At 36.1% G+C, this 24,322-nt stretch overlaps 1 protein-coding gene across 1 annotated transcript in view; it reads left to right on the forward strand.

The window, feature by feature from the left end:
- nlk2 (nemo-like kinase, type 2) overlaps positions 1-24,322 on the forward strand; it is an 85,304-nt gene that overhangs the window by 50,593 nt on the left and 10,389 nt on the right. The window contains exons 4-7 of the mRNA XM_058799137.1: positions 3,754-3,860; positions 4,426-4,511; positions 6,660-6,869; positions 9,811-9,912. Coding sequence (XP_058655120.1) covers positions 3,754-3,860; positions 4,426-4,511; positions 6,660-6,869; positions 9,811-9,912 — 505 coding nt within the window. The remainder of the gene's footprint in view (positions 1-3,753; positions 3,861-4,425; positions 4,512-6,659; positions 6,870-9,810; positions 9,913-24,322) is intronic.

The following is a 24,322-nucleotide window of genomic DNA, read 5'->3' on the forward strand; positions in this document are numbered from 1 at the left end:
CATATCAAATGTTTAACTGAGAAAATGTATAATTTTAAAGGGAAAAATAAGTTGATTTTAAATTTCATGGCAACAACACATCTCAAAAAAGTTGGGACAAGGCCATGTTTACCACTGTGTGGCATCCCCTCTTCTTTTTATAACAGTCTGCAAATGTCTGGGGACTGAGGAGACAAGTTGCTCAAGTTTAGGAATAGGAATGTTGTCCCATTCTTGTCTAATACAGGTTTCTAGTTGCTCAACTGTCTTAGGTCTTCTTTGTCGCATCTTCCTCTTTATGATGCGGCAAATGTTTTCTATGTGTGAAATATCTGGACTGCAAGCTGGCCATTTCAGTACCCGGATCCTTCTTCTACGCAGCCATGATGTTGTAATTGATGCAGTATGTGGTCTGGCTTTGTCATGTTGGAAAATGCAAGGTCTTCCCTGAAAGAGACGACGTCTGGATGGGAGCATGTGTTGTTCTAGAACTTGGATATACCTTTCAGCATTGATGGTGCCTTTCCAGATGTGTAAGCTGCCCATGCCGCACGCACTCATGCAACCCCATACCATCAGCGATGCAGGCTTCTGAACTGAGCGCTGATAACAACTTGGGTTGTCCTTGTCCTCTTTAGACCGGATGACATGGCATCCCAGTTTTCCAAAAAGAACTTCAAATTTTGATTCGTCTGACCACAGAACAGTTTTCCACTTTACCACAGTCCATTTTAAATGAGCCTTGGCCCAGCGAAAACGCCTGCGCTTCTGGATCATGTTTAGATATGGCTTCCTTTTTGACCTATAGAGTTTTAGCCGGCAACGGCGAATGGCACGGTGGATTGTGTTCACCGACAATGTTTTCTGGAAGTATTCCTGAGCCCATGTTGTGATTTCCATTACAGTAGCATTCCTGTATGTGATGCAGTGCCGTCTAAGGGCCCGAAGATCACGGGCATCCAGTATGGTTTTCCGGCCTTGACCCTTACGCACAGAGATTGTTCCAGATTCTCTGAATCTTTGGATGATATTATGCACTGTAGATGATGATAACTTTGCAATTTTTCTCTGAGAAACTCCTTTCTGATATTGCTCCACTATTTTTCGCCGCAGCATTGGGGGAATTGGTGATCCTCTTCCCATCTTGACTTCTGAGAGACACTGCCACTCTGAGAGGCTCTTTTTATACCCAATCATGTTGCCAATTGACCTATTAAGTTGCAAATTGGTCCTCCAGCTGTTCCTTATATGTACATTTAACTTTTCCGGCCTCTTATTGCAACCTGTCCCAACTTTTTTGGAATGTGTAGCTCTCATGAAATCCAAAATGAGCCAATATTTGGCATGACATTTCAAAATGTCTCACTTTCAACATTTGTTATGTTATCTATATTCTATTGTGAATAAAATATAAGTTTATGAGATTTGTAAATTATTGCATTCCTTTTTTATTCATAATTTGTACAGTGTCCCAACTTTTTTGGAATCGGGTTTGTAGTATAATACATGTAAAAAAAAAATAAAAAAAACACTTTCTAATCAAGCAGCTTGGTGTTGGTCAACTTGGAAAATTTGAGCAGTCAACTTGTTAAATGCTACCTATTGAAATTACTGAATTTGTTCACAGAAATCACCTTTATTATAGTTTTTAATTTTTCATTATTTTCAATGAATGTTTTCAATTTAACTTAGTTTGTGTTTTTTTTAAACTCTAAAATATCCATTTGTTTTTTATATGTTTTGATTAGTTGTGCACAACACAACAAAATCTCCACAACACAATGGAAACAAGTCGCAGCACAACAGAAACAAGCGGCAACGCAATGAAATTAGCACAACACAACGGAAACAAGCCGCAACACAACGAAAACAAGCCACAACGCAATGAAATTAGCACAACACAACGGAAACAGGCCGCAACACACCGAAATTAGCAGAACACAACGGAACACAATGGAAACAAGCCACAACACAATGGAAACGGTATTTTAGGGCTGTGAAAATTTTACTTTTCTAAAAAAAGTTTAGTAATATAAAATTTAAAACTAAATTTAAAACTACATTTTTGGCCATTTTCATTCCATTTTAGTTTGTTTTGGAGTCATAAAAAGGTATTTTAGTTACTGTTTTTCCCAGTTATGTTCCAAGATGTGAATAATTGCGAGATGAATTGCTTGCAGGTTTAATTCTTCGGGTTACAAGTTTAAAAACGCTAATTATGTATAGAAAGTTCTCAAAAAGAGAAACAAAAAGCGGAAGAGAGATTGTTCCAAGGCTGCGAAGAGAAGCCGTGTCAATTTGCAGTGACACTGTGAAAGATGGCATGAAAATACTTGTGACACTCTTGTAGCTGAGAAACTTGAGGGAAAACCGTGGGGTGTTGAAGATGAGCTTGTCCCTGCAGACAGTCAATCAAGCAGTTCCTGCATGCTCAGCTGTAGTTATCACACACACACGCGCGAGAGGGTTGCCTCTGCTGACTCGGCCGCAGTGTTGATGACTGGATGAGCTTTTTTGAACCACAGATCTGCATCTGTCAAACCTTGTGTAGCATGGTGTGCATGACTCCCTGCCAGCGAGTGCGAATGCTGGACTGGACCGAGTGGCAGAGAGCAGCTCATCTTTGTGTGTTTATAAAAGGAAGATCACAGGCGGTTTGTCTTTGCCAGGAAGTCCTCCTACGCTTTCTCCATCGCCTGTATTTACTGACAGGTGACGTGTTGAGTCTGCGCTCATATGTGTTGATTGCTGAAGTTGGTGTTTGTTTTGAGAGACTAGTAGCCCTGAGGCAGATAATTGCTCCTTGTTCGTTCTTTAGCACATGAATGAGTCATAATGCGTGTCTCCAGGTGAAGATTATTCAACATCATAATCTTCTCGACATAAAGGTCAGACCTAGATACTCGGAAGTAACAGTTCTCCAGTTTGTGTTTATTAGCTGGACTGTACGGCAAAGAGCAGCTCATCATTGTGTGTTTAATATTCTGGGAATTGTAATAGAGGGCAAATATGTGCTTTTATGCCCTTAGATGTGGAAATGGAACCTTTCATCGAGCCCTGGTGGTCTCGACGTAATGAAGTGAATTATAGTAATAGTAGTTGTGCTGATTAGATTGCGTTCCCTTTTGGATTCAGCTCACTCAATGACTGTTGTAACACTTCTTTTGCATGTTTTCAATGTCTTCATTCATCACCGCGTAATGCGCACATCATCACACCCCGATCTTTCTTGTGAAGCCTCACAAACCTGCTCTGCCAAGTGTTTGGCTGTCTATCGAAAGCAGAATGTGATGCCTCTTTTCTTTTTTTTCTTTGCAGGTATACAAATGGCAGCATGCTTCATGCTACACTGTAAACTAACAAGTTTAACAATGCAATCGATACCTTGTTAATGTTTTCAAAAACAGCTGTTTTGCATTGATGGTCGCTCCACAAAGCAGTAACAAAAGTTGGAAAGTTGCTAAAAATTGAGAGTAGGAGTAAAATTTATGGTCCACTATCACATTTTACATCTGTAAAATCAGTGATTTAAAAAAATATAATAATGTACGAATAATACTGTTGACTTCATGCTCCAGTTTAGGAGTGGCGCTTTAGACAAATACTAGTCCTCTTCACGTTCACCCTCTCCACTTCCCTGTGACCTCGCTCTCCACTGGCTCTGTTTTTAGATGAGTGCTAATACTGCCCATCATTTGTAGCGCTGCTGTATGTGTGAACTTCCTGCTGTTATTTTTGGCATGCCTGTTTCCCTTGACATAACCCTTACTGCAGTTATGTGGTGACAGAGTTGATGCAGAGTGACCTCCATAAGATCATCGTGTCTCCACAGCCCCTGAGCTCTGACCACGTCAAAGTCTTTCTCTACCAAATCCTCCGTGGTGAGACACACACACACACACACACACACACACTAAGCCCTTCATTTCAGAATTTTATTTCAAAAGCTTCACCCTCAGAGTTCAGACACACATTCTCCACGCTGAGTCTTTCTTCACCAAATCTCTTGGGTAGAGAAACACACAGACAATCAGACACCTCTCTACTTCGTGTTCCTTAGTATCATATTCTCACCAGAGACAATGAGGAGAAACAGACAGACCACTCATAGTGTAAGAATATAAATGGGAGAACAAGAAACAGTCACCTCTTTGATATTGTGTTTACCGCTGGACAACTGACAGGTCTTAAAGAGACCAGTTCAACTAATTCCTAATGAGTCACATGAAACGCATAAAACTTCAGTGTTTTAAAATGACACAAAGCTTTACTACATCTTAGAGTAAAAATGGCACCATAGTGCAAAAGCCTGTTTATATGTCAACTGGATTACATTTCAAACCAAACAAGAAACCTGTACAGTGTAACAGTGCAGTCTGCTTCATATCAATACAGTTTGTGTCCACAAAATATCTTTAATGGCTGATGTATATGTTGTGTCCACAGGATTGAAGTATCTACACTCAGCTGGCATTTTGCACAGAGACATTAAACCTGGTAACCTGTTGGTCAACAGCAATTGTGTGCTTAAGGTTAGTGAAATACTAGCCAAACTATTAATTTGTTGAAATTTTGTATTTTCTGGTGCCTTTGCTTCAATGGTTATATGTAATTTATTATTTCAGAAATTGACCCTGTAGTCGAACTCTTAAGACAGTTCTTTACAGGATATCAATTAAAGTCTTTTAAAATCTAGCAAACTTCTTATTAAAACATTTTTCTAGTTCATTTTCTAGTGTATAATTCAGCTTTGCCAATTACAGAAATAAATTATATTTTAAATCATATATTAACATATAAACAGCATTTTTTTTTTTTTTGCTTGTTTGGTTTTTCAGCATTAAGGTTTTTGCACACTGAGTCCAAAATTCTCGTCCGAAATTTTTTAAACATTTAAAAAATAAATACGAACTTTCGTCCGTCATAAAACAATTCGGACCAGGTTCGATTTTCTGCTTTTTTGCATACGTAGCAAGCATTTTGATAGTAAAGGATGACGGATATGAAAAAAAAAAAAGATTTCCATCTAATATTGATATTTTAAATCTATAATTTTGTTGTTATTTTCATTAATTGAAAAAAAAATCTATAAATCAATGTAATACTAAACAATTATGTGACTGAATAATTGGCTAGATAATTGGCTACCAAAAGTGAAAAGTCTTTAACACACAGTTATTTTATTATTATAGAATTTTAAAATTTGGATGTAACCGCTAATGATTAGTATAAGAAATGTAGATTTGTTTTGTTGGTTCATAATGAAATGTAATACTTATATGTATGGATAACTATATAAAATCGTACATATGTGACATTTTTCCTGTTTAAGCTCTATTGAACTGTCTTCTTTTGTCTCTGTGCTCTCCTGCTATTTTAGCATTATACACTCTAGTCTAGCCCATGGGCCTTGCATTGTGTCTTTATAACTCCTATTTTCCAAGGAGCAAGGACGCTTCATATCTGTCTGGCCAGGCCAGGTCTACTGTGCCAGTATACACACACTAACACACAATCTCTGGCTCTAGGGGGTCAGGACCCCTTTGGGATTGATTCATCTGCTCAGTTCCTGACATAAATCTTCATTTTGGATCCCATAGAGAGTCCAGCTGCAAAAGAGAAAGCAAGGTTGATATGGGAGATATAGAAAGAGAGATAAAGAAAAAGAGAAATTCTCTGTGTATGTGCGTGCTGACTCTACCCAGCAGCATGAGAAATGTGCTGGAGGGGAGAACGGGAATAGATTGTGCTATTGGACCACAGAGAGGGAATCATTTAGCATGCACTGCTTCATTTAGTCCTTAATCCCCATTTCCAAGAAAGAAGAATGCTTCCCTCATTTAGCTATTATGTGCCAGACCTTATCTTATGGCCATGTCATGCAATCAAACATGCTCGAGTCTGATTTAGGTTCAAATTTGATTAATTTTATATCCATGTTTCCTATTATTAGTGTGGGCTCTATGAGACTCATGAATAAATATTACATTTCAATATGTACCACAACTTATCATTAGCAGTTATATCCAAATTACAAATTGTGAAATTATATAATAATAATAAATATCAGTGTTTGAGAGATCAAAATTGTCATTTTGCCGATATGTAACCACCCAGCAAACATTTACAACACCCTAGCAACCAATTACAAAACCCAAGCAACCACATGGCAACACCTTGATTGCCCAGCTTGTCACTCTTTCCATAAATGTTGGTGTTTTTACTTGAATGGAACAAGAAGACACAAGAAATCGTTTCAATAAATTGCATGTTTAAGCGTTGCTTGCAGGATTTGAATTTGTCTTGTGGGAATGCATAACATTAGGCCTCTGGGAAAAACTGGGCGGAGCTACTTGGGTAAATTGTTAGCAATGCATGATGGGCCCTTTTGTGCCTTCTTTCTGAGAGTGGGTGGAGAGAAGAGGCAGAGATATTTTTCTCATTTATTTATTTCCCAAGGAGCACTCAAGCGGCTCAAGATGATTAGAAATTGGGTCTTGTGTTTATAGCGCTTTTATTGTTTATCTGTTTGGTTAAAATGTGAATGAGCCTCTCTGTCTTATTTTGGTTTTATTGCTTGATTTATTGGAAAAACATCTTCTCCATACGTCAATAAACACACACCTAAGACTTCACTCGTCAGCCTATTAAGTGTGTAAATAATCCTAAATTCTGCACAGATTTGTGACTTTGGCCTGGCAAGAGTGGAGGAGCTAGACGAGTCGCGTCACATGACCCAGGAGGTGGTGACGCAGTACTACAGAGCGCCAGAGATCCTGATGGGGAGCAGGCACTATTCCAACGCCATCGACATCTGGTCTGTGGGCTGCATCTTTGCCGAGCTGCTTGGCCGACGCATCCTCTTCCAGGCTCAGAGTCCCATCCAACAGGTATTCACCTACGCTCATGTTCAGCGCTCGATCTGTAGGCAGAAACCGGTCTATTCACACAACTCATTGTGATTTATACAAGTAGAACATGTTCCTGTATCAACATTCTTCTTATCAGCCAATCAGAACCTTCTGATTTTTGGTGTAGCGGTAGAACAGTTAAGGAGTATCTGCTCCCTTTGTGGTATTTGAGGATCATTGCAGATTTTGGATCATTTGGCCTCTCAGATGTGTTAAGTAGAAAAGAGTTCAGCTGCTTTATCAGGGTCCACAATTAACACTCGCCAAATGCAAGTCAAAATTGGCTTTGGCAAGTAAACAGAAAGCTTTCGAACCATTTGGCTTCTAACTTCCTTAGGAACTGCAACATACTTCATGGATTAAATTGCAAGAACTGAAGCCTGACCTTTTTTGTCTGACATAGATTATGTGATTCAAGCAAATGCATAAGCTGTTAAAGTCACTAATCTTTTAAGAGAATTTCTCACATTAAGCCACTAAAAATAGTGTATATGATGGGATATGCCCACATCGCATACGGGCCCTGTCGATGAAGTTACTATATATATATATATATATATATATATATATATATATATATATATATATATATATATATATATATATATATATATATATATATATATATATATATATATAATATACATATACACAACGGCAACGAGCTCACCATAACACATTCCAGCGATAGATCGCCTGTTATTTAACACAGACTAAAGAATTTCTTATTGAATGGAGATGCTTCTAACTTTTAGGTAGATGTTGCAAAAAGTGATGGGGTCGTGCTCTCTTGCCTCTGTTCAATTTAATATAAGAAACAGATAAGATACTGATTTTAGTTGGTCTAAATTAAGTAGGTTGGGCACAAATTCACTTTTATGGGTTCTCTTCTAGTCATGAGCACTGTGTGCTTGTATGTGCTTCATAACCGTGCAGCCCAGGGGGCCCGTCTTTATAGCCTGCACTGGGGCCCATCATTACTAAGTTACACCACTGGTCAGGACATCTGTCTAAGAACAGAGTCTCAAGAGAACATGGGTCATGCAGCAAGACAACAACCCCAAGCACAGAAGTTTTTCTACCAAAGAATGGTTGAAGAAGAACAAAGTTAATGTTTTGGAAAAACATCTGGAGTCAAAGTCCAGACCTTAATCCAATTAAAATGTTGTGGAAGGACCTAAGCAAGCAGTTCATTGAAGGAAACCCACCAACATCACAGAGTTTAAGTGGTTCTGCACTAAGGAATGGGCTAAAACTCCTACATGTTATTGTGCAGGACTGATCAGCATCTACAAGAAACTTTATACCTTCGGTTACTGCAGTAAAATGGGGTCACAGCAGATACTGAAAGCAAAGATTCACATGCTTTTGCAACACACAGATATGTAACACTGGATCATTTTTCTCAATAAATAAATGACAAAGAAAATATTTTTATCTCACTTGTTTGATTCGGTTCTCTTTGTCTACTTTCAGAACTTATATGAAAATCTGATGCTGTTTTGGGTCATATTTATATCACGATTAATCATTTGACAGCACTAATGTGTATGTGTGTATATATATATATATATATATATATATATATATAAAATTTTATTTTTTTAATGCAGATTACAGCTTTCATGACCAATAAGAAGTATTTTATGTACATTTATGGTGTTAACTATTTATATTTTATTTTATTTTAATAGAATGGTATGATATTTACAAAAGTTACTTTAGTAGTGCTTTTATAGATACCCAGCTTTGTAACATTCTTAGTGAAAACAGAAAATCTTGGACGCTGATGCTAAACATGTGACCTTAATGTACGGTATTTTTGGCAAATGTTGTACAGCCATGCTAATGAGCGAGCGGGGGCAGCTCAAGGCTCTGTTGTACTAAAGTCCCAGTGTGGCCGTGACCCAGAAGCCCCCTCTGTCCTCCATAGCTGTGTGTTTGCCACAAGCAGAACCTGTCTCTGGCTTTCACATATGCACAGATGCCTCTACTCTTATTTTGTTCAGAGTCTCATAAACGTTGAGTGTGATGCAGTAACATAAGTAAGAAACTCTTTGAGAAGTACGACTACAGATACACTTTTTATTTTTATGTGGTTCACACAGAAGGGTTATGAGCCATATGTTCTAATAATACTGGCCCTGCAGTGTGTCAGAGACTCTGGGACTAGCTGTTCCTCACTGTGTGTGTGTGTGTGTGTGTGTGTGTGTCCACACAGCCCTGAATATGCACCGACAGCACATCGACATCCCCTTTAAGGCTCATTAAATTCTCTCCAGTAAAGAATTTGATTTACTTGAACATGGTTCTGCTCCAGTTTGTTTATGTACAGATCATGAACATGTATTTGATTTCTTATTTTTCCCATTGTCCTTCACATATTCTTTTGTTACATTCAGTTATTTAGTGTTTTTTAAAAGTTTAAAAAATAAATGTAATACATTTAACTTTTTATATTATATTACTGTATTTACGGTATTATTAAAAACCGTTATACAATACTAATTATTATTATTATTATTATTATTATTATTATTATTGCTGTTGTTGTTTTTGTTGTTGTTGTAGTTAGTTTACCATTTCTAACAATTTGGTAATGCTTTACTTAAGCTCTTTATATATAATGCATTATAAAAGTAGTTTTATTCCATTAATTGTGCCTAAGAATGATAAATGCGTATAATGCATTGAATGATCTCATAAATAGTTATAACCACAGTTATAATACATTATAATACTCATCTATTCATTGTTGCACCTTTATAAAGTATAATGCATTAAGTAAGAGTGAGCTGCTAGATATAGTAACAAATATGTAAAAAAAAAAATATGTGTAAAAAAGAGCTTGTTTTATACATCTTTTTCGAATGCTGTTTCTATACACTCATCTGCTCTTCCTTTTTTTGTTATGTACTAGCTGGACTTGATCACAGATCTGCTGGGGACTCCGTCTCTGGAGGCCATGAGGACGGCGTGTGAGGGGGCCAGAGCTCACATCCTGAGAGGACCACATAAACAGGTGAGTCTGAAATTGAACCATGTCCCAAAATCTAAGCACATGCTGTTCGAAGCAGCGTCATGAAAGACAATGACTCATTAGTGGCTTGTATGCTGTGCAAACGCTCCCTTGCACTGATATTTTCGGTCCCAGGAAGCCTGATTATAAACAGGCCCTGTGGCGCTGCCATGGCGACTCGCTGTTCCCGCTGAGTGACGGCACCTATTGACCGATTGTGCACCTTGTTTATGGAATCGAGTCGCTTCTACTGCCCCCGGAGCGCAGAAATCTCCCATCAGCCTTTGCTGCAGGATTCCCGGCGCTCCGCTCGCTCTGGGCCCCTCTCCCTCCCGCAGTCTCTCCATTTCCTGCCCTGCATCATATCCACTGACAGACTGATTGATCACTTGATGAGAGAGAGAGAGAGAGACATGACAGCTGTTATTGACATATTTGCGTGCAGCAATAGTGTGTAGACTAAATATTAAAACAGAAATACTGGTGATGAATTCAAGTCATGAGAGTTTGTTTTCCAAATTTTTTTGGTATCAGTCAATATTGTTTATTTCATTGTGCATGCTAGTTGCTAGTATCTATTTATTTATTAAAGGTTCACTTGAAGTTAATTTGTAAAAACACTCATGCTTTAACACTGCTAAATGTAATCTTTAGCAAACCTCAAAATAAATATCCATTATAATGTTATGTTTGATGATAATGTTATGTTATCGATTGATTTAATGTACTGTTTTTAATTAATTCACTTATTCAAATCGAATATAATTTTAATATCCACAATTTTTCAGTTATCGGCCATAACCAATAAATGGCTGAAATTTTTTGAATATTTATCTTAAACTACTAATCAGCGTCCTATGAGTGAGTCACATGTTAACTTCTGTTATTCTTAAATTCACATGTAGCATTTAAAACAATTGATTTTAGTGTTGTTTTTTTTCGGAATTAATTTATTTAAATAGATAATAGATTAAATGAAGATATGTATAATTACATTATCAGCCTTTTATCGGTTATTGGTGATAACATGATTATGAAAATAATTATCAGCTCATTTGTGACTTTTTACAGTAAATGTTCAAATCTTTCATCTCCAGTTTAAAGTGCAGAAGGTGGGGCTATCTGCTTGTCCAACCAATGGCAGATGGGGGTGTGTTTGGAAAAACTGGTTTAAAGAAGTCATTAATTTTGCAGTTACTCATGCCTCAGAAGTCTCGCACTTCAGGGTTTATCTTCTGTCGTATATCTTTAATGTGAATTTATGAAAGTCTAGACTTGGTTTTTCATCTCCAAGTGCCTTTTGTTTCCTTGTTTGCTAAAGTGAAAAGCTCATGGTTTTTAGTATATAGAAAGCTGTTCTCAGTGTGCGAGTGTGAATATGTGCATGTTTGTGAGTGTGTATGTGTGATTCGGCTCTGGGTGTTGGCTCTGTGGCTCTAGACAGCTAAGCTGAGAAGGCGATACCCTGCAGAGAACAGGAACTGCAGCGCAAGGGTTGTGGACCTCTGCTTCCTGCTTTGCATCGACCTGATGGCTGGCGGCTCACCAAGAAGCCCGCCTCCTTTGCACACACGCATACAGACATGCACCTGCTAGGCTAGAGAAAGTCTTTACCATTTAGGCCTATATGTGAAGAGGCACTTGTTTCTCTGGTCGGCATTCGCCAGCCTTAATCCCAGCCAGCTACCCACACACACTCACACTGACATTTGGCTGACCTTGTCACTCGACGCTGCCTCCTGTGTGTGGTCGACCGGCCCTACAGCAGGATGTTTTAATCATGTAGATCAGATGAGCTTCCCGTTACGTGGAACAGGTTTTGGAAACTGAAAGAACAGGGGTCTCTGATGGGTCTGAGGGTTATTGTGATGACACCCTTCTTCACGGGTCTGATCATGTGTCTGGGTCAGTGTTTTCTACAGCATTCTGTTTTTATGTAGTTGACAGATAACGTCTAATAATAATGTTAATAACAACAACAACAATAATAATAATAATAATTATAATTATTATTATTATTATTGTTATTATAATTAATTGTACAATGAGTAAAATATAATAAAATATTATTATGTATTATTATTTATCTGGTGATGTTTACTATTATTGTGATGTAATAATATAATTATATAAATTATTGTTTTGATAGTAAATATTACCAGACAAATAGTATTAATAATAATAATTATTATTATTATTTGTCTGGTAATATTTACTATTATTTTGATATGATAATTAAAATATTATTTATCTGATAACTTATTACCTATTTATTACTATTTACCTATCAGCTATTATTTTATTCACTACTGCTACTACTATTCTACTATTATTATAAATTATTCAATTGTATGATGATATTATTATTATTATTATCATTATTATTAAGGAATACTTTACCTTATTTATTTGTCTGGTAATAATAATATTTATTTATTATTTTGTTATAATAAATACAAATTTTATATCAAAATATAATTTATCTTATAACTTTGATCTATTTATCATCTATTATTTGATTTACTACTATTTTTATTATTATTATAAATTATTATGTTTTATGTGATGATGTTTGTCTATTTATTTTACTATTTATTATTAATAAATATAAATGACTCATGCTATGTAACATACATTTTTGTATTAAATTTCATTTATATTTTTTATCATTTAAATCTTTACAAGTAGTTAAAAACTACCTAATGTCATATAAGATGAATCAAGATGAATCGCTTCATGTGTTCCCCAAATTGTAAGTCGCTTTGGATAAAAGCGTCTGCAAAATGACTAAATGTAAATGTAAATATAAACGTCCTGTCTATAAGTGAGTCAAATGTTAACGACTATGACAGTTTCACTAAAAAGAAACTTTGTTTTTGAATAGAAAAGCATGTTGTTTCAGACTGCAAACTCTAAATAGAAGTTATTTTACCAAACTCTCTCTCAAAATGCAGGTCTGACTCCTGAAAGACATTTTAGTCAAAAACAGTTTTTTTGATTGCTTAAATGTTATAACCAAACCGTGTGTGAACACAACCTGAGCAGGATGTGCAATCAAGCTCTTATGGGCCTGTTTTGTTCTCTTTATAGTTAGCTATGCTTTTAGTCACCGTTTAATGGGGGAAGGTTGGAGAAGTCAAGGCAATGAAGAGCGTTTAGATGGCTGAGGTGGCTTTACGATCAGACTCCACATTGCTGGAGTCTTAATGATTGGTGAATATGGCACACCAGACCTCCACCTCCACTTTTGTGAAGGTGAAGAGCTTATCAAGAAGGCTTTTGCAGTGAAAAAGATGGCAGCGAGAGGAGCAGGTCTCCAGAGAGTCTGGCAGAGCAATTTCAAGAGGCATTTCAGCGTAGTTCTCAACAACAGTGTCGGGAGAGGTGGTGCTTTAATGCCTGTGCTCAAGATAGAGACAGTCGCTCAGGATTTGGCTGAGTGGATAGGCGGGAGGAAGAAAGACACGAGGTCTGTCCGAGAGAGCAGGACTTGAGAGATCTAAAAAGAGGTCTGACTCTTAAGATCAACTCTGTTGCCTCCACAGGGGACCTCATTACTTCTATTAATTTTGCAAGGCTCTTACCATCACTAGAAAGAGAGGAAGCTTTTAGCCGCCGCTGGAGCGGGAGGATGTAAAGAGACCCTACCTTAACTGTCATTTATAGACTGAGAGGAAAGAAAGTGAGAGGTTGTGGTGTATCAGCTCTATTGAAGAGTTCAGCATATGTTGTGTTTTGGATGCTAGCGTGTTTGTGTTAACCAGCAAGAGTTCCTTGATTAATCAGCTTTAACAGAAAGACCAACTTAGTTAATCAAGGAACTCTTAGTAATAAACAAGATTTCTTTAATATATAATTTGTTCTTCCTTGCCAACAAATAATTCAATTGAAGGTTAGATGTAGACTTCTGCATAAAGTCAACATGAAATCACACTTGACCTGATATAGTTCACTCAAAAAATAAATCATTATTATTGAAAAAATGTTAACAATATTTTTTATTATTTTTATTATTTAATTATTTACTACTTTTGTTATTGTATTATTTAATCATCTATAATATAATAATAAGTATAAGTATAAGTATAATAACAATATTTTTATTATTAGCTGTAATTAATAATATTGGATAGAAATTATACTTGCAATTAATTATGCAATTATCATCTCTTCCAGTTAAAACTTTCCTTTTTTTGAAGTTACTCGTCTGAATGTGGTTACTGCAGACATTAAAATAATTATATAAATAAATCGTATTATCATTCTTATTATTAATTTATAAATTATAAATAATGAATTAAGTTAATTATAATTTATAATTATATATTATTAATTACAATTGTGTATATATATATATATATATATATATATATATATATATATATATATATATATATATATATATATATATATGTGTATATATACTGTATATATATGTCTGTAAGAGATGATTATCCTGTTTATGCCATGGTCGTTTGCCAGCATTCACATATTAAAGATATGAATAATATTTGCACTGCAATATTTGACCGGAACGATAAAAATAACGGTTATTTTCGTCTGTATTACTATTCAACTGTAACTGTATTAATCTATATTATCTATGTATTAATTATATATATCTATATTATTAATATAGAACGTGATTAAACTGACCTGGAACTACCTGTGCAGTTCAACGAATTTAATCAACACCTACCAGCCAATCAGAATAGAGTATTGAGACAGACCATGGCATAAATAAATACATATATATATTAGTGCTGTCAATCGATTAAAACAAATAAACTAATTAATCGCGATTAATCCCACCTAACATTAAAGTATTTAAATATACTTTTATATTGCAATAATTTCACATTCAATCTTCAATGTACAAACAACATAAAGACAGTATATTTTTAATATTTGTTTAATGGCATCTTTTTTATGACTGAAGGCCAGTATCACTGATACCAATTAATACTGATTTCCCTATAAAAATGTTTCCCCCTAATATTTAACCATTGACTATAGCCATTTAACATTACATTATAATTAAGAGCTATCAACATTTATTAGACTTTAAAAATAACTTCTAATTTAAGTGAACTTAATACAATCTTCACATAAACTCATTATAATAAACGTCATATTTAGCTACCTGTGCCCCTCAGCAGAAATATACATAAATTGAATAAAGCTATCAAACACTAAATTCTAAACTAAATACAGATGAATCCTTAAAACTATAAAAGTTATTGATTTCCTCTTTTTTTTCCTTTTGTTCTTGATGAACAGACATCACAGCAGCTGGTTATTAGGTTGTTTTGGCAGCGATTTCTTTAAGAGCTGCCACCACTGAACATGGGGATCTGACACACATTGTATTTTCTTTCAACTCTACCTTTTCTGACTCATTTCAGTCTCTTCTAATGAGCTGACGAGTTCAATCAAGGGTGTTAGATGAGGGAGAGAGTTCTAGGATGCTCCAGGACAGTTTTGAAAACCATTTCAGAGACATGTTCTTATAACTCATATAACATATTACATGCATGCACAATTTTTTGGCAGCTTTAATCGCCTTTTTGGTAACTTCATGACTTAACTGATCACGACATTGCATGCTCGTAGTTTCTTTAGTGATTTGATATGAAATGATACAGGTTATGTGCGCGTCGGCGCCTTTGTGTGTGTAAATGAAGAGCACGTGCTGCGAGCACAGTACTGTTTCCGCACTCGTTTTTTTTTTTACAATATATAAATAGCTCATGCTATATAACACTTTTTTTGTTTGTTTTTCCAGTTTTCACTGAATGTCTATATTAAACTAGCTACTTATTGTCATATAAACATTCCGTCAGCAACCGAGTGAAATGTTAATTTGGTAACTGCTATGATGGACTTATATGTTAGGCTGATTCAAACCGATAACTTATGATTCTTTGTGACTGATTCATTAAAAGAAACTGCCCATCAAAGTCACCTGTATATGAATTGAACTGCACTGTTCGTGCTGTATGTTTGTTTTTGTGTGCAGTCGGGTGAAGACAACACAACAGAAACAGACTGCAAACCTGGGTAGGAGAAACATCTTGAACAAAATTGATACTTCTAATTGATTATGCTGTGCCTCCTCTGTCCATTAAAGCTGTGCTCTGGTTGGTTGTAAGTCACCTGAATGTGGTTCCACCACCTGTCTGCTGTGTATGTAAAAGCCAGCAGGGAGCTCTTGGAAACAGATGTATGCTCGGGTCCATGCTGATTTTTCCGTCTTAGCAGAGAAGCAACATGATCAGATCGGATTTCCACCTACATGCTCTCTCACAGGACACACATGCACACACACTCAGGTCAGAAAGTGATGACCCCAGTGCTGGGTGGGCTTACAGTAAGAAGGGAGAAAGAAGAGAGGGGGTGTTGTTTAATGGCTTTAGGGGGTCTTGCATGCGGACCGAGTGCAGAGCTGGAGCAGATGTGGCCCGTCCCACGTCACCAGGGACTGCGAAGCCTGATGTCTGCCCCAAACTGAACTCCGTGGCACCTGCTAACAGATGGCGGATGTTTTATTTTCCCCTCTTGTGCAACAGCGCCACGTAATAACCAGTGTTCGCTTATTGAGGCAGGCACAAGGGTTTTTTTTCAAATTTGTGTTATTCAGCTGACGAATCATTCAATCATTATTTCCTGTGCAAAAAAATAACACAATGGGACATCAAATTGAAAGTACACTGGAAAAAATCTATCAAATCATGTTTATAAGTGTGTATTTTGGCACTTATTTCATCATAAAAAGATAAAAAATAAAATGGTGCTAATATCATTAGTTCAAGACGAGACAAAAGTCTTCATATTGTTTTGCTTTTTATTCAAGAATTGCTTTTTTTCCCAGTTTATATATCTAAAAATGCTCATTTACATGTATATGCATAATCATACATGCACTTTTCTTCATCTATTTTATTTTTTATGCACTTTAAATAGTTTGAAAATACAAATAGGAGAAAATATTAATCTTCGTATTGATATTAATGTTCTTAATAACATTTTATTCAAACAAATATATACATTTACTACAATAAATACAAATTTTAAATGTATTTTATAGTCTCTGGAATGCTATCTTAGCATTCTGAATCAGTTCATATGTATGTATGTGTATATATATATATATATATATATATATATATATATATATATATATATATATATATATATACATACATATGAACTGATTCAGAATGTGTATATATATATAATGTATATATATATACACACACACATTTTATTTCAGTTTTAGTATATCATGTTAAACTAAATTAAAATGAGAAATGTGCCTTGACAACTAGCTGAAATAATGTTTCTAAATATATATTTTATTTTATTTTATTTCAAGTAATGAAAATATTTTTATGGTTTTAGTTTCAGTTTGAATTAACTATAATAACTATAATTTTTTTTGCAACTTTACAGTATGTTACATTTGCAAGGAAAATATCAAACAAAATTCCTACCCTAGAATATTAAGTTGTTGTTTTTTTCCTTCACATTTTCACATGTAGCATATTTTCAAAATGCATTCTACATGTATTGGCAGATTTAGTTTTCTTTGAGAATGCTCTTAAGAATATAAATATTCTTCTATTAATACCCATAAATATTAAAATTAATATTTATAAGTCATTAAAAAATATTAACATAAAATTACACTTAATTTAATATTGCACATTAATATATATGGAAGGGAAACCACTATGCGTCCTAGAGAGTCGCCACGGCTATAAATGTTCCTCTTCTGTCGAAGCATCTGAAGCTCAGCTCTCTTGCTGACATTGTTTTGACAACGTGGTGACGCTTTCACAGCTCCCAATTTACATTTTAAAAGCCCCGTCATTAATGTGTTCATCTTGATGTTTGCATCAGTGCGGGAGGCCTCAGACACTTTTTACGCCCTGTCCCGTGTCTTTGCTATAAATAGAGAAGATCTGATTTGGGCTGTTTTGAAATGAGATCCTTCAGGGGCTTTAGGGATCTTCATCCTCACCATATCGGCTCTAACACTTAGTCAGATTAGTTTGGCCATCTGAGTGCATCTGAGAGATACGGTGTTCAGCGCCGTCTCCATTCCCGCTCACAAACCAGCACTAAGTGCTACCATTCAAACTGAAACCGGAAACAAATATGCTTTCACACAGCCTGACTGTGTGTTTTAAGAGGTGGAAGAGTTACACCCCTGCCCTGCATGAATGTTATTCTATCTCAGAGCACCACTCTGCTTTAAAAACGCCACTCTTCTCTTCGTTGTTTTCTTTCTCTGCCTCACCTCTTCCTCTTTCTCTTTTTCTCTCTGTTTTTCTTACAATGAGTCTCATTCAATAACATTTTAGTACAAGGGTTTTTACTTACAGTATGCGCACAGAAGAGGTTCTCACCCAAAGGCAAATGGTGTATATCCCCCTCATTCTAATGCTGATGAATCTGTATTATTGTAAATGAGGAACTGTGTGCCTGCAGTAGTATTTAGCATATACATCCCTAAGCAACCACATATAAGGACTTTCTGCACATCCTCACCATTACAGATGCAGGCATAGAGAGGAAAGTCCACAAATGGTTAGAAATTGAGCGTAAGCAGAATTCTACGTTAACATGCAAAAAGGAAGCATGGAATGTGGAAACACATTCCCTGCACATTCCATTATATATTATTTATATAATAAATATACACAGTACACACACATATATTATGTAAACAAAACCCTTTATTTTGGATGCAATTAATCGCGATTAATCATTGGACAGCACTAATATATATATATATATATATATATATATATATATATATATATATACACACACAGTGGGGCAAAAAGTATTTAGTCAGCCACCAATTGTGCAAGTTCTCCCACTTAAAAAGATGAGAGAGGCCTGTAATTTTCATCATAGGTATACCTCAACTATGAGAGACAAAATGAGGAAAAAAAATACAGAAAATCACATTTTTGATTTTGAAAGAATTAATTGGTAAATTCCTCGGTAAAATAAGTATTTGGTCACCTACAAACAAGCAAGATTTCTGGCTCTCACAGACCTGTAACTTCTTCTTTAAGAGGCTCCTCTGTCCTCCACTCGTTACCTGTATTAATGGCATCTGTTTGAACTCGTTATCAGTATAAAAGACACCTGTCCACAACCTCAAACAGTCCAACTCCAAACTCCACCATGGCCAAGACCAAAGAGCTGTCAAAGGACACCAGAAACAAAATTGTAGACCTGCACCAGGCTGGGAAGACTGAATCTGCAATAGGTAAGCAGCTTGGTGTGAAGAAATCAACTGTGGGAGCAATTATTAGAAAATGGAAGACATACAAGACCACTGATAATCTCCCTCAATCTGGGGCTCCACGCAAGATCTCACCCCGTGGGGTCAAAATGATCACAAGAACTGTGAGCAAAAATCCCAGAACCACACGGGGGGACCTTGTGAATGACCTGCAGAGAGCTGGGACCAAAGTAACAAAGGCTACCATCAGTAACACACTGCGCTGCCAGGGACTCAAATCCTGCAGTGCCAGGCGTGTCCCCTGCTTAAGCCAGTACATGTCCGGCCCGTCTGAAGTTTGCTAGAGAGCATTTGGATGATCCAGAAGAGAACTGGGAGAATCAGATGAAACCAAAATAGAACTTTTGGTAAAAACTCAACTTGTCGTGTTTGGAGGAGAAAGAATGCTGAGTTGCATCCAAAGAACACCATACCTACTGTGAAGCATGGGGTGGAAACATCATGCTTTGGGGCTGTTTTTCTGCAAAGGGACCAGGACGACTGATCCGTGTAAGCGAAAGAATGAATGGGGCCATGTATCGTGAGATTTTGGTGAAAACCTCCTTCCATCAGCAAGGGCATTGAAGATGAAACGTGGCTGGGTCTTTCAGCATGACAATGATCCCAAACACACCGCCCGAACAGCGAAGGGTGGCTTCGTAAGAAGCATTTCAAGGTCCTGGAGTGGCCTAGCCAGTCTCAGATCTCAACCCCATCGAAAATCTTTGGAGGGAGTTGAAAGTCCGTGTTGCTTAGCGACAGCCCCAAAACATTACTGCTCTAGAGGAGATCTGCATGGAGGAATGGGCCAAAATACCAGCAACAGTGTGTGAAAACCTTGTGAAGACTTGCAGAAAAGCGTTTGACCTCTGTCATTGCCAACAAAGGGTATATAACAAAGCATTGAGATGAAATTTTGTTATTGACCAAATACTTATTTTCCACCATAATTTGCAAATAAATTCTTTAAAAATCCTACAATGTGACTTTCTGGATTTTTTCTTCTCATTTTGTCTCTCATAGTTGAGGTATACCTATGATGAAAATTACAGGCCTCTCTCATCTTTTTAAGTGGGAGAACTTGCACAATTGGTGGCTGACTAAATACTTTTTGCCCCACTGTGTATATACATACACATATATATATATATATATATATATATATATATATATATATAATATATTAGGGGTGTTAGCATGCGATTAAACTAAAAATGTTAGCAGCGTTAATATTTTTTAACGCATAAATTAATCGTTCGATAAGGTTTGACCTAACTACTTCCCATCATCGCAGTGTGGAAGGTTATCTATCATTGTGTGATGAGGCTACAGCACCAGTGTTGCCAGGGTTACGGCACAAGTGGGCTATTTTGAGAATACAGTCGCGGGAAAAATTACAGAGCCATGGGTTGTGGATTTTTGGGCTACTTTTATAATGTACCACGGCCGCCCAAAGTGTATATAGACAAATAAAAATTAAAATAGATCCTTTTACTAATGTGTATTATACTTGGAATGTATACCATATATATATATATATATATGGAATAACGTTATATAACGCTATATATATTTATTTATTTATTTATTTAAATCTCTTCCAAGAAATAAACTGACAGCCTTGTCAATGGCTAATAACAAAGTAATTTTCTTTCCATTATTTGTGAATTACTATAGATGTTGTAAATATGTATTGTACAATTTTATGATTTAAAATAATTTTTCAGTTTAAATACTTTTTTAAATGTAATTTATTTCTGTGATGGCAGCTGAATTTTCAGCATCATTACTCCAGTCTTAAGTGTCACAGGATCAGAAATCATTCTAATATTTTGATTTGTTGCTCAGGAAACATTTTTATTGTCAAAATGAAAGCTCAAAAGAGCAGATTTCAGATTTGAAATAGAAATCTTTTGTAAAATTATGAATTTTTCTATCATTGCTAAATTATATTTAAAAATTTTTTAAAAAAGGCAAATTACTAAAATGACTAAAAATATTAATATATTTACAAAAAAAAAAACAGAGTTAACTATATGTATAACCAGAATATTTGTTATTATTTATTAGGAATGTTTATGGAAAATTCGTCATCACAATTTTGACAGAGTTTGGTTCAAGCTAAAGATTTAGTATGGTTTACAGTTGTGCATGTTGCGTGAATTAAACCTTTCCTCCATGTGTGTCACTTTGTGTAAGAATAATGCCTATGATTAAAGTAGCCTACAGTATGCAACAAAAGCATGACAAAAACAAGAAACTCCAATGTGCACAGAGCGAAAAGCTTTAGCCCTGTGGTGTGCACTTGGCTTTAGTGAATAACACCCAATATCTATTACACACACACACACTGTTCAGATTCTGCCTGTCGGAGTATACAGAAGGAAGTCTGTTAGCTGCTCTACAGCTCAGCGTTTCTCTGGAATCACTGTTGTCTCTGTCAGCGTTCGCTCATTTAATGGCCTGCTCCTATATCAGCGCTCCCTCCCCCTCTCGTGCCCGTAGGAAATGTGCCCTGCTTTTTTTTTTAGCGTGCTAACTGCAAAAATAAACAAACAGACAAGTCCTATCCACCTGTCTGTCCTCGCTTGGCCCTCTCCCAGGTGCGACGGGGTCTGCTCTCCCTGCACTTGTGGGCCTGAAGGGCTTTGTGTTGTTTTGCTGCCAGGATGATCAATGGCTTGTTTGTGATAGTGGGGAGAGATGGCCTGGACCACACAGCCGCAGCGAGCGGGGGGAGGTTAAGGAGGAGCGCTGAGCCGGTTGGGGAAAGCTGCGGCCTGCACCTGTTGCTGAGTGTTGCTGGGGTATTTTCTGGGCCAGAGGGGCGGTCGGACGTCACATGGGCTCCGCTTCACAGGAAGCCGAGACTCGTTTCTCAACCTTCTCGTGACACCGTACCTCCTCCTCCTTCCCTTCATAGCTGCAGCCTGGGCTTGTGTCGCCAGCCAGGAAAAGGAAAAACAAAGCTGGTTTACCTTAAAGTGATGCTCTAGTAACTTTGCTTATTTGGAGAGAGTAATTATCATCAACCTCTTGCTAAACTAATGAGCTTGATTTCTTTGGCATATTGTTACTTTCCAAACAATTTTATATATAATTGCCTTTTTTCAAAAATAAATTAAATTGATCAAAAGTTACAGTAAATACATTTAATGTTAAAACAAATTTCTTTTTCAAATAAATGCTTTTATTTTGAAATATACAACATTTGTCAAAGAATCGTGGGGGGGGGGAAATCATTATCATGGTTTCCACAAAAATATGTGTTAATAATTAGACATGTTTCTTGAGTACCAAATCAGCATATTAAAATGATTTATGAAGGATCATGTCACACTGTAATGGCAGCTTAAAATCCAGCTTTGCCATCTCAAATTACATTTTAAAACATAAAAAAAAAATAATAATAATAATATATATATATATATATATATATAATTTTTATAAATTACGGTATTTCACAATATTACTGTTTTACTGTATTTAAAAAATAAATAAATGCAGCCTTGGTGAGCATAATAGAAAAATCTTTTAAAAATACTTTTCCTTGTGAATTTGTAAATACTGTAAATGTGTTGTAACAATTAGTGTTCATTTCATTTAATAAACATTTTTTCTTCTTTTTTTTATTGTTAAAAAACTTTATTATAAAAATTATAGCAGTACATAAAAATTTAATTTTTACATAATAGCATATGCCATTTTTGTTGACTTTTTTGTAAGTATTTTGTAAAAATAAATAAATTTAAAAAAATATTTTTTCCTTTTAATAAACAATATTTTTATGATTTTTTTTGTAAATGCTCTGAAAAACAAGTGTTTTTTTTGTTCAATAAACCTTTTTATTTTGAGGGTGAATTTTCAGTAAATATTGCATAATATCAGTGTTTCATTTGAGCAGTTTTGTGCATCTCATTTGTTGTCATTACATTGCATTATACAATGAACATATGTATAAACCGTATAATGTACTGTATATTATGTCAGACTTTAGTAACACTGCTGACTAGATATCATACTTATTGGTTGACCACTATCTTTTAAAATCTTTTTGTTTTGATTCTCTTATAAATTTTGTTCCAACCACGTCTTGTCAACGTCACTTCTACATCTCCGATGTAGCGCTGATCTATAGCAGAACATAAAATATATGCATCATGTAGCATTCTCACTTTTGGTGTGAACTGGCAAATTACTGGTCACCTGGTAAGGACACTGTATACTGAGGCTCAATCCACTAATACTAGCTCAAGTTCTTGTGTACGGTTTAAAAGTGTGACCAGTCTGACTCCACGATCCTGTCCAGGATTTGAAGTAGCAAATTTGCTCAGTCCATTACTCCCGCTGTCAGAAATGTGAGGGCGGAACATTAGCTGCCTGCATGCCTGGGATGACTGAAACCCTGGGCTGATGATGTCATGTGTCAACCCTCCTGACTCATCATTTGTCTAATTGAGCTTTGAATCATGGGACAGGGAGAGGCCCTCTCCCTCCCTTAACTGTCTGAAGCCACATTCCCCCATAATCCTTAACTAATACAGGCTAATACTACAGCACACGATCACACCACCCCAGAGGGCATGATCGTTCACACAAGCCACACTATTGCCAACTACTCACCAAAAACTTGCCCACTGTGGTTCCTTAATCACATGCACTCACGCAGCCTCACCACGTTGGTGCATCGCTGCACCCTGCACGCTTCTTGACTCATAATCGCTCAGGGATAGTTTCGGCTCGGCCCACACAGAATCTGACCCACTGAATTCAAACGCCCATCATTTGATAATCTTTCAGATTTGTCAGAGGAGCCTAGCGGTTGGCACACATGCTCCAGTACAAATAGGGAGCAGGTTGTTTTTTTAGTATGTCAGAAACATGCGGCACAACTAATCTAGTCCAATTCCCGAATGAATAGCTTTTAGAAGCTTTTTTTTAAGTGAATCAAAACTGTAGAGCGCAGAAAATGTCCACTAATTTCTGAGTAAATGACTCTAAGATGGAACGTTTTAGTGAATCAAACACTACAGTTCAAAAGTTTAGGATTGGTACATTTTTTATTTATTTATTTATTTTTTAAGAAATTAATACTGCATCAAGGATGCTTTA

This window comes from Onychostoma macrolepis, chromosome 15 (genome assembly GCF_012432095.1).
Source record: "Onychostoma macrolepis isolate SWU-2019 chromosome 15, ASM1243209v1, whole genome shotgun sequence".
Classification (NCBI taxonomy): domain Eukaryota; kingdom Metazoa; phylum Chordata; class Actinopteri; order Cypriniformes; family Cyprinidae; genus Onychostoma; species Onychostoma macrolepis.